The sequence below is a fragment of the Mus pahari genome, chromosome 12, assembly GCF_900095145.1.
Source record: "Mus pahari chromosome 12, PAHARI_EIJ_v1.1, whole genome shotgun sequence".
Classification (NCBI taxonomy): Eukaryota; Metazoa; Chordata; class Mammalia; order Rodentia; family Muridae; genus Mus; species Mus pahari.
In genome coordinates this window covers 31,735,127-31,751,621 of record NC_034601.1, presented here as the reverse complement: position 1 = coordinate 31,751,621, position 16,495 = coordinate 31,735,127, and the positions used below count along the sequence as shown (strand labels likewise).

The 16,495-nt window shown below is 40.0% G+C and overlaps 1 protein-coding gene across 1 annotated transcript in view; it reads left to right on the top strand.

Annotated features, from left to right (window-relative positions):
• Slc15a2 (solute carrier family 15 member 2) overlaps positions 1 to 6,507 on the top strand; it is a 28,744-nt gene extending 22,237 nt beyond the window's left edge. Inside the window, exons 16-22 of the mRNA XM_021209346.2 lie at positions 33 to 197; positions 326 to 372; positions 1,754 to 1,864; positions 2,445 to 2,541; positions 3,319 to 3,465; positions 4,084 to 4,188; positions 4,506 to 6,507. Of these exons, the coding sequence (XP_021065005.1) occupies positions 33 to 197; positions 326 to 372; positions 1,754 to 1,864; positions 2,445 to 2,541; positions 3,319 to 3,465; positions 4,084 to 4,188; positions 4,506 to 4,682 (849 nt within the window). The 3' untranslated portion in view covers positions 4,683 to 6,507. The remainder of the gene's footprint in view (positions 1 to 32; positions 198 to 325; positions 373 to 1,753; positions 1,865 to 2,444; positions 2,542 to 3,318; positions 3,466 to 4,083; positions 4,189 to 4,505) is intronic.
• Positions 6,508 to 16,495: the final 9,988 nt, after the last annotated feature.

Below are 16,495 nucleotides of genomic sequence, written 5' to 3'. Positions count from 1 at the left end.
AAAGTGAATATAACAGGTTCTTCATCCTACAGAACACAACACACTATTTGAAACTCCGCCTGGAAACAAAAAGCCAAGATTTACATTTTCATCTGAAATACAACAACTTGTCTGTGCACAATGAGTACTCTGTAGAGGAGAAGAACTGTTACCAGTTGGTTGTTCATGAGGATGGGGAAAGTATCTCCAATATGCTGGTAAGTTAGGAAAGTGTTCAAGTTCTGTTCAGGCAGAAGCCACCATGGGTCTGCCTGAAAATGCAGTGCCCTGATTATAGGTTTCCATTTGTCAGCTCCTTCTGATATTTTGCTTTACTCTCTTGCAGGTAAAGGACACAGGAATCAAACCAGCCAATGGGATGACAGCCATCAGGTTTGGGTGCTGGGTCCTTCACATACGGAGACCTCACATTTTATTTGTTCTGAGCAAGGGTGAAAGTCAGGGACACTGGTGTCTGTTGCATTTTCTAGGACAGTGAAAGACAAATGTGCCAGCACACTTCCTCCTGGCAGATAACCCTGAATCAGTGGAGACCCTCTGTTGTCTACCATAAAAGGTTTTCCTACCTAATGTAACCCATTTATCTTACTTGTAGCAAAACATCTGTACATTTCTGTGTTCATCAGACAAATATGTAGAAGTGAGCAAATGCTCCTACCTTCGTTTTTGGTAGTTGGATGTCTACCCTATAAAATATAGGTTTCTGTTATAAATCGACAGAGTTATCAAAAGAGTTGGTTCTTAATCCTGATAAGGCTAAAGGTCTTGTCAGGATGGCACAGGACAGGTAGAGAGGTGGCCACCTCCTCTCTGTGGCTGGAATTGGACATTAAAACCAGCTAGTTATTATTTAAAATCTAGAGGAGAAATCATGAGGCAAAGTCTGAATTCACTGAAAAGTAAAATCCATGTAAGCACTTGCATTGGAAAGGCTTCAGAAAAGACAAACTGCCCAGAGGAGGGAAAGCAAGACAGAGCAGCAGGGACAGACATTTCTGCATCAATGAGGAAGAGCTAGGAATCAACTTTCAGGGTACCAGCAGGACAGGAACAAATAGACAAAACAAATGAACTTGAATGTAAGAAGTAATTACTAGCCTTAACTTACTCTAGGAAAATCAGACCTTTTCTCTAGAATATTCATTTATGACTGACACCTACTCACCAGATGGCCAGGTAAATTAAAAGGTTTTACCTCTAGAGTGAGACTGAAACTAAAATTATTAAAACAGAAATGAACCAAAACCCCATTCTGCGGGGTGCTTAAGGTCAGGATACTAGAAAGAGGGTTCTGGAAGGGTACAAGATTTCCAAAGACTAAAATATAGTGACAACGTCTTCTGCAGGCTGGGTCTCTAAACTTCACATGAATCAAACGGGATTTCTTATATAAAAAGATAACCGGTTGATATAAAATGTTATATCCTTGTATATACTTATATTTATATTGTTTTTCTTAAATCTCAGTTGAGAAATTCCACCATTAGGAAGGAAAAAAAATTGGTTGGGGAGATAGGTTGGTAATGGGCTTGCTGTGCAAGCGTGGTGACCCAAGTTCAAGCGTAAAGGAAAATAAAAGAAATTGGGTATTCCTAAATTAGATTAGAAAGAAAATTCAGGTTGCCATGTGTGTCTTTCCTTTTATTTTGCCTGGCTATTTTACACACTTAGAATACAGTTATGAGCAACACAGTATCAGGTGTCCTTGTTTGGATACGATTTTCTGATGGGTAAATACTTTGTCTACCCCTAGGTTTATTAACACTTTGCATAAAGATGTGAATATCTCCTTGGGTGCAGATGCTCCTCTCAGCGTGGGCAAAGACTACGGAGTGTCTGAGTATAGAACTGTGCTAAGAGGAAAGTAAGAGCCTTGCCCTTGTGGACATCTTAACTTGTATCTTTCTCAAATGTTGATTTTGTATTTTGGTGATGGACACCGGCATGTCTGTGCTAATTTGGGGTATCAGAAGATTTCTGCTTCTTTTTAATTCTTGCCTCCTTACCTCAGGCTCATCTGATTTCTACACTGCTCAGCTGAGACTGTGGTAGCCCACCTGTGTGAGGCTCACAAGGCTTATTGTTGATTTTGGCTTCTGCCCTTTGGTACTTGTCATTTTGGTACCTCATTATTTAGAAATTCTTCTCGGGTTTCCAGTTTTATACTATTCTAATAAGTCATAAGATTTACATGAGGAAAGTTCATGGGCTTGAAATATACAAAAGTTGATCTGTGTAGTCTTTTTAGGGGTTAGAACTTCTTATGTCCTTAGAAGGCAATAACAAGTGCAGCTCCGAAGCAGAAACAAAAAAAACAGCTCACTCCTAGAAGTCAGGTGACTTCATTACTTTCCTTGATAGAGTTGAAATTTCTCTTTCCTGGGCATGGGAAGTGTTTTCCTAAGCAATGCTGTTTATTCTAACCAAATCTCATCTTGTCACAGGTATCCTGCAGTGCACTGTGAAACTGAAGACAACGTTTTTTCTCTTGATTTAGGTCAACTAGACTTTGGTACAACATATTTGTTTGTTATCACTAATGTAAGTAGCTTAAAGCCACTTCCCTTCCCTCTGTCTGCTTGTCTGCCTGCCCATCTCTCTATGTCTCCTTTCTTTTTATAGGCACACACACACACACACACACACACACACACACACACACACACACACACACACACCACAGATTCCTAGCTGTTATGTATGTTCTCGACTAAAGAAAAAACAAGATTCTTTTACTTTACTATTTTATACCTAATGCCCTATTGACTTAGAGCCAAGGCATTTGAACTTCAAAGAGTTTTTAATCTCAAGGACTTTTACTGTAGCTGACTGAGGTTATGGAAATGAATGTAGTGTTAGCGAGAGGAAATTCAAAATGCTGGAGTTGTATAGAAATATCTAAGCTCTTGATGGTAACAGAGAAGTGAAACTAAAAGGAGTAGATGTAGATCATAGAGTGCTGTAGTTAGATCTAGATCATAGAATTCTGTAGTTAGATCTAGATCATAGAATGCTGTAGTTAGATCTAGATCATAGAGTGCTGTAGTTAAATCTAGATCATAGAGTGCTGTAGTTAAATCTAGATCACAGAGTGCTGTAGTTAGATCTAGATCATAGAGTGCTGTAGTTAAATCTAGATCTTAGAATTCTGTAGTTAGATCTAGATCATAGAGTGCTGTAGTTAGATCTAGATCATAGAGTGCTGTAGTTAGATCTAGATCATAGAGTGCTGTCGTTAGATCTAGATCATAGAGTGCTGTAGTTAGCTGTATCTGCTTATGATTACTGAGAAGTCCACTTCTTCTTTCTCCCACTAAGATCACCAATGAGGGGCTTCAGGCCTGGAAGGCAGAAGACATTCCAGCCAATAAACTATCCATTGCATGGCAGCTACCACAGTATGTCCTGGTTACAGCAGCAGAGGTCATGTTCTCTGTCACAGGACTTGAATTTTCTTATTCTCAGGTAAGATTTTGCAAGTAGAAATGATGACACCATTTAGAACAACAAATTAGAAGATAATGTGTTTTAATTCTTGTACATGTATGTCCTGAAACCTTCATCTCTTTGGTTCATGAATTCCTTGCGTATGACCTGAACATTCATTTTGATTTCCAGGATCATGACAAGGCAGAATTTGAGTTTGTGTTGTTTGGGCTCTGGAGAAAAAAAAAACAAAAACAACTAAGATGAAGTCTAAGGATTATAGGGCTAGATTACTCATGTTCAAATATTGGCTGTATGACCTGCTGTGTAACATGAGCAAGTAAATTATCCCTCTATGGCTGTTTTATTTCCTTTTCTTTATGCCCTTTTTACTTTTCTTGTATTTTCAGAGTACTACAGTAATACAGCTTATCTCTTAAGGTTATGGTAATAATTATATGGTACATGAATCAAAACATTCAGCAAAGATATCTGCTTTCTTCTTATTGTTGTATTATTACCATCCCATGAATCAGTTCGATAGCTGAACATAGGGAGGTGGGAGATAGAGTCTTTGTGGGCAATGGTTCATAGATAGACTCGCGGATCAGGAAGGTGGAATAGGGAATCTGAATGTTTACAAATGTGTCCTTCTAGGCACCATCTAGCATGAAATCTGTGCTCCAGGCAGCCTGGCTGTTGACAGTTGCAGTTGGGAATATCATTGTGCTGGTCGTGGCACAGTTCAGTGGCCTGGTGCAGGTATGGATCGGTGGAGAGCAGGAGCTCATGTCTACATATATCTACCTATGGATGCTTCCCCTTCAACTTCCTCTTCTCCCTTCCCCCATCCATGATGTGAGGTTTAGATAACAGACTTTGCCAGGAAATAGGCATACGTGTGTGGCAACAGTGACCACAATGTACCTGTGGGAGGAGAGGCCAGTGAACCTAGTGTTCTGCCAAGAAAATGCCTCCAACTGATGATTCCTTAGCCATCTTCCCATCTCTCCACTCCTAGCTCTATTTTTAAATTAGGCTTCTCCATAATCTTCCCTTTGGTTCATTTCTCCCTGCAGTGGGCTGAATTCGTTTTGTTTTCCTGCCTCCTGTTGGTGGTCTGCCTGATCTTCTCCATCATGGGCTACTACTACATTCCCCTAAAGTCAGAGGGTATCCATGAGGCAATAGATAAGCAGATTCCTCACATCCAGGGGAATATGATCAACCTAGAAACCAAGAATACAAGGCTCTGATGACTCAGTGGATGGAGAACTGACCCCTGGCTCTGATATCAGCCATCGCTTATCTTCAAGCAACAAAATTTTTTTCCTCTGACCAGGTGAGGAGAAGGCGACAGCATTTATCTGAGTGGATCACCTCCATTTTCTGTCACAATAGAGGCAATTCTAGGACAAGGTTTTCAGGTATATCTTTAAACAAGGATCCAAGACTCCATGTCCTACAGGCTATTGATAAACTCAGTAAATATTAGGCAATGTCTCTCAAGCTGGCCCAGTATCTCCAATTGTCCATGAAAGTACAAATATGTCGTAGAAATACTTCTCATGGCATGCTAAGTTTGGGAGATTCCTTTATCAGGTTTTGGAACCTATAGCTCTACTTGTTGATATGTTGGTTTAGGGCCAAAATGACAGAATACTGGTATTTCAATTCTCTTTATCAGTAATATAACTTCGCTATTCATGAGGATGTCAAAAATGTTACATACGGCATGACCTAATCCAGAGGCTAGCTTGTCAGCTAGAAAGTTTAATATGATTTTTGATGGCAGACTATAGAATGGAATTTTATGTACACATGGAAAATACTCTTTCTGATTACCACACTGGTTTATCTACTTATTCAAAAACCCTTTCTCAGTACTGACAGATCCTGGAAACCACAATTAAAGACAGTAAGCAGAATCATGGGGACACAGGGATGCATATAAACTATTCATTCTCCTGTACTGCACACCCCTCTAAAGTACTCTTGTCTTCCTGGCCTGGGCTGTGCTCTTCTGTGAACATCTGTCTATGAAACTAACTATAGCTTTGCAACCCAGCCTTTTCAGTGTTGCTGGGACAGCTTTATATTATTATTACATCTTACTTTGCTTATTACAGCAAATCTTCAGTAACAAAATGTTTTTCTAACCCAACTTCCTTTAATTTTTTTTCTATTTAGCTTCTTTGTTATGTACTTTTATTTTTCCCATAATTTTTGTTTACATTTCTCCCTTCGGTCTTAGAAATATGCCCTACTTATCAAAAAGGGATAATACTAACATCCTGGGTGTAAAGCTCTAAATTGTACTATTCAATAAATTGTCAAGGAACCTGCATGAGAAGCTTATTAAAATCTGTGGGGGTGGGTGGAGCAGATGGAGTTTTTGTGTGTGTGAAAAAAAAAAAAAAGGAGTTGAGAAACATTATCTCACAGGTAATGCATGGGTCAGGGGACAAGCTTGGGAATATTAGGATTGTGTCATGTGTTCCTAGGAGAAAACATTCACAGCTCCTGTATGAAAGACCTCATTTCTGTTCCTTTTACTACACTGTTCCCATCTATAGCCATGTTGGATTGCAGATTGTTAATAATGTAATATAGTCTTAAGAGAATTTGCTCCAGCTCCTCATGCTTTAAATACTTCAGTATTTAACTACTAAGATTTCAGAAAGCATAAATGAGGCCACAACACTATCTACGTTCCCCAGACAACTGTTAAGAACCTGTCCCAACTCCTTTACAAGATGTTCATTTTCAAGAAGCCTTAACTCAAAACTATTTGGTGAATTTTGTTTTAAAAGGCGTTAACACTGATCTGTGAATAAAAGTTTTTATGTACAAGTAAATTTGGGAAATGAGATATATTGTTATTGTCTTTTAAATATTATATCTCTGTGTTAAAGTCTCTGAGATGTCCCTGAATTATCTTAACATGTGGCAGCTTCTTCAGAACCCCAGTTTCAGAAGAACCGTTGTGCTGACTAATGGCTTCACGTGTAAAACTTCCTGCTCTTGAGCTATGGACATAGCTCAGTGGTAGAACAATTGCTTAGTGTGTACAAGGTCCTGCATGCAGGCTCCAGACCTGCAATCAAACAGACAAACTGAAGCCCTTCTTACTGCATGGGTCCTGTCCTTCATCACAAAGTGGCTAAGCATAGCTTTCTCTGCCAGGTGTTTGAGTGTTTGAGAGAGTGAGTGCCCTTTTAGTGTGAATTCCACTCAGGATCATCAAGTGAAACATTTGCAGTTCTTGTTCCAGTTCTCTACAAGGTACAACTCTGCCTTTTCACCATGATAGCTTCTTTTTTCTAAAAAGAGAAACCCTTTATTTGAAATTATGGCCATTAAGATTAAGCTATACATTGTCTAGAGCCAAATACAACATCCTTGAAGTCACCTGACTTCAAAGTTAGCACCATCCTCTAAACAAAGCATTTTTATTAAACCAGGTAATAGTTGATGTTTTACTATTATCTCTGTGTGGGATCATTACAAGTTTTAAAAAAAGAATGCTATCATTCATATTTTGAGTTCTACCGTGTGTCATTCATTGAATTAGCTGAGGGAAAAACAAAAAATTAACAATCCAGTGTATCTGTGCTCAAAATTTCCTTTTACATCTTGACTGACAACTGGTGGGATCTTGGTGACTGGATCCTTAGGCAAGCAATGATGTGATTCGACAGATAAACGGCCTTGTAAGAGCAGAGTTAAAGAGATAGAAGATTCTTTTAGAGAAATCTAGGGACCAAATCCCGTGGGGCCTTGAGACCATGGGGGCTGGAGAGATGACTCAGTGGATGAAGTGTTTGTTGCACAAGCACCAGGACCTGATTTTGGATTCCCTGTATCTACATAAAAGCTGGATGTCGGTGCCCATCTGTAACACCCATAGTAGATCTGAGATGGGCAGAATCCAGGGGCTCCCTGGCCAGCCAACCTACTCAAAACAGAGAACTCCAGGTTCAGTGAGAGACACTGTCTCAAAATTAAGAGTGGTAGAGAAAAACATTTAATGCCTTCTACATATGTGTAAGCCCATGTGCATATACTTACACATTCCTTTATTGTTTTATTATCATTTGTATGTGTGTTGTGTATGTATGCAGTTGTACTTGCTGGTGTGTGTATGTGCATCTATGGGGGGACATGTTGGTGTGTGTGATGAGTGTTTGCTGGTGTGTTTGTGTGTGCTTGCTGAAGGGTATGTCTCTGTGTGTGTTTGTGTGTGAACAAGCATGCATATGCAGAGGTCAGAAGAGGGTTTTGTGTGTCCTTTTCCATCACTTTCCACCTTATTCTCCCATGTCAGAGTCTCTCACTAAACCTGGAGCCAGGCTGCTGGCCAGTAAGCTGCAGCAAGCCTCCTATGTCTATCACCACCCCCACAACATCAGAGTCAGAAGCACATAGCTATGGTTGGTGTCTTAGTCAGGGTTTCTATTCCTGCACAAACATCATGACCAAAAAGCAGTTGGGGAGGAAAGGGTTTATTCGGCTTACACTTCCACACTGCTGTTCATCACCAAGGAAGTCAGGACTGGAACTCAAGCAGGTCAAGAAGCAGGAGCTGATGCAGAGGACATGGACGGATGTTCCTTACTGGCTTGCCTCCCCTGGCTTGCTCAGCCTGCTCTCTTATAGAACCCAAGACTACCAGCCCAGAAATGGCCCCACCCACAAGGGGCCCTTTCCCCCCTTGACCACTAATTGAGAAAATGCCCTGCAGCTGGATCCCATGGAGGCATTTCCCCAAGTGAAGCTCCTTTCTCTGTGATAACTCCAGCTGTGTCAAGTTGACACAAAAGTAGCCAGTACAGTTGGGTTTTTAACATGTGTTCTGTGTATTTGAACTCAGATCCTCATGCTTGCCCACTAAACATGCTTAACCACTGAAACATCTCCCAAGCCCCCAATTTCCTTTTTTTTTTTCCAATAAATTATACTAATACATTCGAGCCTCCAAAGCAGAACAGTCAACATTTACAAGTCAAAATCAACCTTGTAGATCACTTAGCGCTACAAAACTCTATCTTTAAAAATGTTCACACAACGAACAACAACAGCAAAAAGTATGTAAGCAAAGAGAGTTAGGCCAGACAGGGAATGGTGAATTGCTCCATCTCAAATGTTGGTCCCAGCTGCTTCATAGTGGCTTCTTAGAGAACTCTGTTGAGAGGGACTCTGAGGCTTTGTACAAGCTCAGCAGAAAAAAAAAAAATAACAAAAGGAGGACAGGGAAGTGCAGAGTCCTGGTTATATTCAACTTTTTATTTTTAACTTCTACACCCCCCAGCATCTACAAGCAGCTACAATAACTACTTATCATTTCCCCAAAATACTGTGCAATACTTGCTACAAACCTCACTGTTTTTCCTGTCTCTCATTGTCTACACTGCTCTTTCCCGAACTTCCTTAGTTCTTCATCTTCTTTCTGAAGTAGTCTAGCCACCTCTTGTACCGCTTTGGAGTGTGTATCAACATCCCTTGATTTATAGATGGCATGTGTGTAAACTATATGTGGTTTGCTTTTCAAATAGGATAATGAACTTGTTGAAGGCAGTGGAAAAATATAAAGGCACATGCAGTTCTGTAAGTTGGCCAACAAATACTCATACGCAGGAGGATTTCTCTTCATTATAGAAACAAAATGTGTCCAGCAGAGGCTACAAAGGTTTCCAGTCTTAGTACATATGCCTATCTTTGTGTGCTTGTAAAAACTGACGGGTTTCAAAGGCTCACCAAGAGCCCAAGGCTGTCTCTGGGGGAATGGAGGCCATTGCTCCCCCTTTAGTTAGCAGGACAGTAACCTGGAACTGGGGGCTTCTTCCAGAACAGATTCTGAATTTCTAGAATATTCCAGCCCTTGTTTAAAAACACCCTACTTTCAAACTCTGGAGACTGCTCAACCAGCCAGCCTCTTCATATGCAGTTGATTTGTGTCATGTGACATTCTTTTAGAGTCCCAAACGCTCCCTGAATTCCTCTTAGTTCAGCTGCAGCAGAGAACACCTGGTGCTGCCTTAGGTAAGGTCTATTGTTGTACAGAAGTGTTCTTATTTCTCTTGAAAAATCTACATTGAACCCATTACATAAACTCCTAGAGCCTGTGAATCACTGGCAGTCAACTCAAGGGACCATTTGTTTTGTGTAACCCAAAGTAAACACGGTGAGATGCAATTTGGTTCACTGACCTATGACTTTTTCGTCTATATCTGATTCCAACTATTAGTAATTACTGTTTAATTCATTCAGTATTTCTCCAAAATGTGTACCAAGAAACTAAGAGGGCACTGTGACAAAGTCATAGTACCAGGCACATTTTGAATTTTCAAAGGGAACAAAATCACTCGGGCATTATATAAACCACTATCTCGAGAGGTCACAGTTTCAACGCTGAGTAAGGCTAGATCGCTATTAGCGACTTACCATTACAGAACTGTTGCTTTATTGCTTGCTATGATTTTCAAAAAAGGAAAGACAAGACAAAAATTTATGTCTGACCTAATTCTAGAGTTAGAGAATTTGTTCCACACTCAACAAATACATGCATCCCACAGTAACTAACTGTTGTTACTTAAGAACTAAATGAAAATACTATTTTGCCTTTCAGTTTATGTGTATTTTTCCCACATGGCTATCAAGTTGTTCGAATATATTTATTCAGTTGTTTGGACTTAAGAAAAATAGAATTAAGAAAGTAACCCTTTTTGGCCTAGAGCATAAAAATAGGCATGGATATGCCAGAAGACACAAATAAATTTGGGAAACCATAGTGTAGTGTCATCAGAGATTAAAAGTTTAGATAGATAAAAAGCTTTGTATCGATATGGGAGACATTTGATTTGGGATGATCCAATGAACTAAGTACAGAGAGAACTGGAGGAGTGAGGAGCAATGTGGAAGGAAGGAGAACGAGAAGGGAGGAGGAAGATGGAGCTGTCAGTCTAAGAAACTACCTGAGCATTGCTGGGATCTAGGATTAATGCTAAACACCTTACCCCTGGTAACAGTTCTTAGTCTTGGGGCTTAGACCATCATGTTTGCTATGGCACCTTCTGGATTTCTTCTGCTCCCATTAGTAAAGAGTCATTTCCCAAAGCCCCAAATGTCTCACTACCCTGGCAGTCTAGAGCCTTCTACAGTTAAGGATTACCTGGGTATGCCCATGGGGATGCTATACTCGATTGGTACTTAGCCTTCCTAGTGCAAAATGCTTAGTACCCCACCTGTCTTCAATCCTTACAGCATCTTCTATGGGAAAATAAATCACAATGACCTTGAACTTGAAGCCAGGTTATAATTCTCTTGATTCATGGGACAATCCAGGTCTTTCCACTGAAGTTTCATGAGCTGTCATCCATTTTTAATGGTACAGTAACTTTCCATTTGAATTTTTAAAGTAAAGTTTATATAATCTACTCACCAATTGGAATGTGTTAGTGATTAATTCCAAGTTACCAGTAGGGCATCAAGACTAAGGAAATGAATAAAAGCCCTTTCCTTTGGAGTGTAACCAAGGGCAAGTCCAGATCTGAATTCTCTTTCATGATGTGCCTCCCATCCTCTGTCTGTTGCGTGCATCCGAATCTGTGTCTACTTGAAAGCTGTCTTACAAATGTTTGTCTCTGTGTCTGTGTGTGTCTATCCCTATGCATGTCTGTCTGTTGCATGATCTGTGTGTGTAAGTAGTGTCTGTCTGTTATATGTGTCTGTGTATGTGAGTGATGTCTGTGTCTCCCTCACAAAAGGCTTCTCTCTATTAACTGAACAGCATAGAAAGCATCACATGGGATACTTGGCAGAATAACAGTACAAGGGATTAAGTCACCGGCTCCAACTGATTGCAACTGACCCAGACAACAAACATCATTATCTATCAGCCAATATCCATAAATATTTGCTTTTAATCTTTATAGTAGTTTTTAGGAAGTTACTTTCAACTTCTGTATTCTCTGTCTTCAGAAAATGATACACGTGTTGTCCAAGGCAGAGGCATGGAAGACTACATAATTTAAGATTGTAGCTTAGGATGTTAAAATTGGTTGTATGGGCAATTAAGTAAATCCAAGCCAAGTAAGACTGGTTGTTACACTGTTATCTTATAGGCAGGTCAGACAAATAGTTTGAGTACATAGTAGGCTAGCAGTCTTAAGTCTTAAGTGACGTCAGGGTGTTTTATTATCTCTGGCTATGAGGTTCAGCAAAAGTTCCCATTTCTTAGAACATGAGAGAGATGTTTTTATAATATTACATCACCAAATTTGATACTACAGAAACCACAATGATGTGTATAACTCAATACCTACAACAACCCCTGAAACACTAGACTGAGGGGCTGATGAGAAGGCCCAGTGGTAAGAGCACTTGCTGCTCTTGGAGAGTGTCTGGGTTCAGTTTTCAGTCCTCACATGGCAGCTCATAGTATGAATCCCGTTTCAGGGGATCTTATGCCCCATTCTGGCTTCCTTGGGCACCAGGCTTGTAAATGGTATGCATTCAACATGAAGATAAATACACATACACATAAAATATAAATAAATCTTTTTTTTTAAAAAAAAAACTATTTAGAGAGATATACTGGAAACATCAAAGTGGAATTCTTAAAATGAGGTACCTATAACCCACAGGAAGGTAGAAAGGGCAAAACAGACTCATCAGCATTTGGTGTCCCCAGGGTTTTGAATTTATAGATGTCTGCTGATATCTCATTTTTCATCTGTACATCTCATTTTATGACTGGATGTCTTCTTTGGCAAATTTACTGTCTATATGCCTCTTTTATCTATTTTTAAACTGGGTCATTGTTTTCTTCTTACTGAGTTTAAACTGCTCTCGGTACAAGTTGGATACGTACCCTTTATCAAAATGGTTTTTTTTTTCGAATTTCCTTCCTTTCCACACTTTGTCTTCTCGTTAGATACTGTCTTTTGAAGAAGTTTGCATGAAACTGACTTTGGTCTAAAGATACTTCTGTGCCTGAATCCTGTTGTAAGGAAACGTAATCTGATTTGGTATGTAAATTAACTTAAAGCCTAATTTCGGGGCTACACCTATGTGACGAATTGCTGACTCTTGGCCGAACTTCACAAATCAGTCAGCCAACTGATCAGACCACGTGCAAACAGAAAAATGCCAGATTCTCTGTACCTTACTTCCCCTAGTCTAGCCGTAAATGCAACCTGCCCACACCTTGAACTCACATCTCTGGACTTCTCCTTCCAAGAGCTACCCAGTTTGTGAATTGTTCCTTGCTCAGTTAAACTCTACCAAGTTCACCTTGTCTAAATGGTTTCTTTCAGCAATCGTTTGCTTTCACACGGATAGCACGGAGATGGAAGTCAAACCTGGCTGGCTCAGGTATGCATGCTGGTGCCAAAGACATGGGTGGATCTCAGAGGCGATGACTGAGATTCTCTCTCGTTACCCAGTGTCCCCTTGGATAAACAAAGTCGGAACAAGAAAGGGGCTTTGCTTCTCAGTAAGCAGCACATTGTGGGAAGGCAAATACAGGCCACTGAGAGCCAGTTAGGAAAGCTTGTTAAACAGTCCTTTGGTGCTTACATCAAGGTTAAGGGTGGCCTAAAGTTGGCCTTAGCAATCACCCTTTCTTATTCCTGGCAGGTGAGGTGTGGGAGATGTGATAATTTATCTTCTGCTTGGAGAGGAATGAGGCAAACCAAGGAGATTTACTTACTTTTTTTTTTTTTTTTAAACATTTGTTAATTTGTTTTGGGGGGCGGGGCAAGTATGCCACAGCATACAAAGGTCAGAGGACAACTTGCAGAAGTCCATTCACCTTTTCTACAGTGTGGGCTCTGGGGTCCAGCTTAGGTTGCGAGTGCCTTTACCTGCTGTGTTACCCTAAAAAGCCCTTCTTGGTTCTCCCCCCGACCATGGAAATAATTATTATGCTGCAAATTCGGGTCCATTAGCCATCCTTAGGGGGAAAAAAAATGTTTAGTTTTAGAAAATTTCATGTATTTACAGCCACACGGGTAGATTGTCCTGTATTTGACTGAACCAGTCCTGAGACTATGTCTCATCCTAGAAGTGAGTAGCACATCATTTCAAACGTATGTCTCTAGATCGTTCTAGGACATGGCTACTTACTAAGAGACACTTTTAACTAGCACAAGGCTAAGTGTTAGGGCACACACCTTTAATCCCAGCACTTGGGAGGCAGAGGCGGGTGAGCTTGAAATTCCCTAGGCTTAACTTAAAATCCCACCAATACCTATCCTGGACACCCCCACCCCTGCCACCCAGAGACCATGTACAAGCCTGCCTCCTGCTCATTTTCCTACTGCTCCTTATCAGCAGAGAGCAGCTGCCCTGTGCTTTTCTCAATAAAGCTCTTGTAGTGTGAGGTTTTTCCCTCAGAGCTGCAACCCCCTCACCCCCTGCCTTGGGGAAATCTTTCTCCCTAGAGCTGCAGCTCCTCCCTTGGGGAAATCTTTCACCTCAGAGACATTCAACAGGAAGTTTTTAGTTTTCCATGGTTTCAAATCAGAAGAGGAGGAGGAAATTACAAGGCTCATTTGGAGAATTATAACATGATATTGATAGAAGACCAGAATGATTCCAAGTTAATGCCAGCTCTTCTGGAACCGTTGCTAAGAAATCTCAGATAGATTTTTACATTGAATTGGATCCATATAGGAGCTTTGCCTACGCAGGAGTCTGCATACCACAGGTGTCCCTGATACTGTCGGAAGCCAGAGGGTACCCCTGGAAATGGGGTTATAAGCTATTGTGAGCCACCAAGTGGGTGCTGGGGGTCAAACTTGGATCAGAATAACAGAAGAGCAGTCACTGCTCTTAACCACAGAGCCAGTTCTGCAGCCCCTCAAGTAGACCTTTAAAAACCTCTCCAGACTAAGAGGCTGAAGCCAACTCCATTAGATTCCACCTATAGAGCTTCTTAGTTTGTTCACCAACATTCTCCAGTTTTGTTTGAAAGATAAACCTAAACAGCTCAGTAGACATCAAACAAATATCTAACCCTTCTCAAAAATGACCAGTCAAACTCAACAACAAAGATGTCTTTAAATTTATACTTGGTACAGAAATTAACTCAGAGAATTCATAGTTTTATATATATATAATTAATGAATGATACAATTTCATGAAAAAAATCATTAGAGGAAAATGTTCAGGATATAGGCTTAGTCCAATAGTTTTTAGAGTGGACATGCATGGTTTATGAAAGGAAAGTGGAAAAATTAAGCTTCATCAAAAGTTTTTTGGGAAAACTAATGAGAAATTTAATAAAAGACAAATTACAGACAAGCCAAACAACAAAACAAAAATTGCAAACTACAGTTCCAGTAAAGGGCTAATATCTATAATATACTAAGAACCCTCTAAACTCAACACTATTAAAGTAAATGAACTAGAATTAAGGGAAAAAATGAAGAAACATTTCTAAAACAGAATATACAGATGGCAAATAAGCATATAACAAAGACATTTAGTATTATTAGTCATTATGACAAGTGGAAACTTAAAACCACAATGAGGTATTTGCATGCAAAACAATATATTATTTAATTTTATATTTTAAATACATTCGTGGTCAACATATCCCTCTGTGGCCTTCTTGTTACTCTCTTCAATGTAAACAGTGCATACAACTGAAAAATGGGCAATTTAACTAAATGGATCCTTGATCTCATAGTTAGAGACCACTACACATCTATTAAAGTATTTAATAGATAAAACTAGAACTTCAATTCAGCTGCTGAGAGGAAGGGAAGGAAGAAGAAGGGGAAGGAGGAGGAGGAGGAGGAGGAAGAGGAAGGGGAAGGGGATGGAGGGTAAGGGGAAAAGGGGAAGAAGGGGAAGAAGGAGAGGAAGGGGAAGAAGGAGGGGAAGGGGAAGAATTAGGGGAAGGGGAAGAAGGTAAAAAGGGGAAGAAAGGGAAGAAGGGGAAGGGGGAGAGGGAGAAGCAGCAGCAACAATGAACTGAACTGGTTTCATAGAGAGACCTGTATCCATATCTAATAAAGCCACATCCAAAGGCCAAATGCTGCTTACTCCTCTGCCTGCAGAAAAGGCAGAACTATAAGGCTGAGAAACACATCATTGGTTGCTAGGGTTCTGAAATAGAGGATCTGCTGACTATAACAGAGAAGCACAAGAAAGTTCCTGGGCTGATGGAGCTGCTGTGTGTGATGGGGGAGCATGCTGTCTACAACAACCATTCTCAACAGAATGATTCTGCAAGGTCCAAGACATTTTGTTACCATGTTATTTATTGACATTAACTTATTTATCACAATTGCTTTGGATGTTTACTGGGTAGAGGTGTGGGATGCTTTTTATCATTCTAGACGGAAAGGACAGCCCTTTTCTCTACAACAAAGAGCTATCTGACCCTAAATATGCTAGAGTGCAGAAGCTGAGATCTGTGCATAGTCAAACTTCACACCTTGTCCATAAGGGCAGCAGACATTGACTCAGTGGGTTAACAGTAGACACGTAAACAAACAGGATATGAAGTTGGGAAGAATGTGTGCTGGGAGCTCCCAGGAAAACTGGAAGAGTTAAAGGGGTAGAGATATAATCCAGATATACTGCATACATACAGTACATTTTCAGAGACTAAATAGAAAGGAAGTTGAAAGAGTTACAAGGGTAGAGACACAACCAAGACAAATTGTAACCTAGAATACATTTCCAGAGACCACATAAACATATTTTTAAAACTGAGGTCACACAGACTTAATATTAACATGTAAAGAAAGATTTAAACCAACCAAAATGTCAAAAATGCATCAGCTAAATATGGACATACATTAAAGTATATAGACCATTTCTCAAGAAAACTATCACCATTATGGTGAGTATCTTTGCTCAGAAAACATGGCAAATTCCTTCCTGTGTTTAGTGGATTTGGTATCTTACAATATAAGCTTCGCAATTTTCCACAAGGCCCTTTCACACATTTCCTTATGTCTCTCCCTAGGTTTTTTTCTGTCCATACTGGGGTTTATTTTGAAATAGCTTTAATGGCCAACACTCCTATTGCAGGGTCATTAATTAATACACA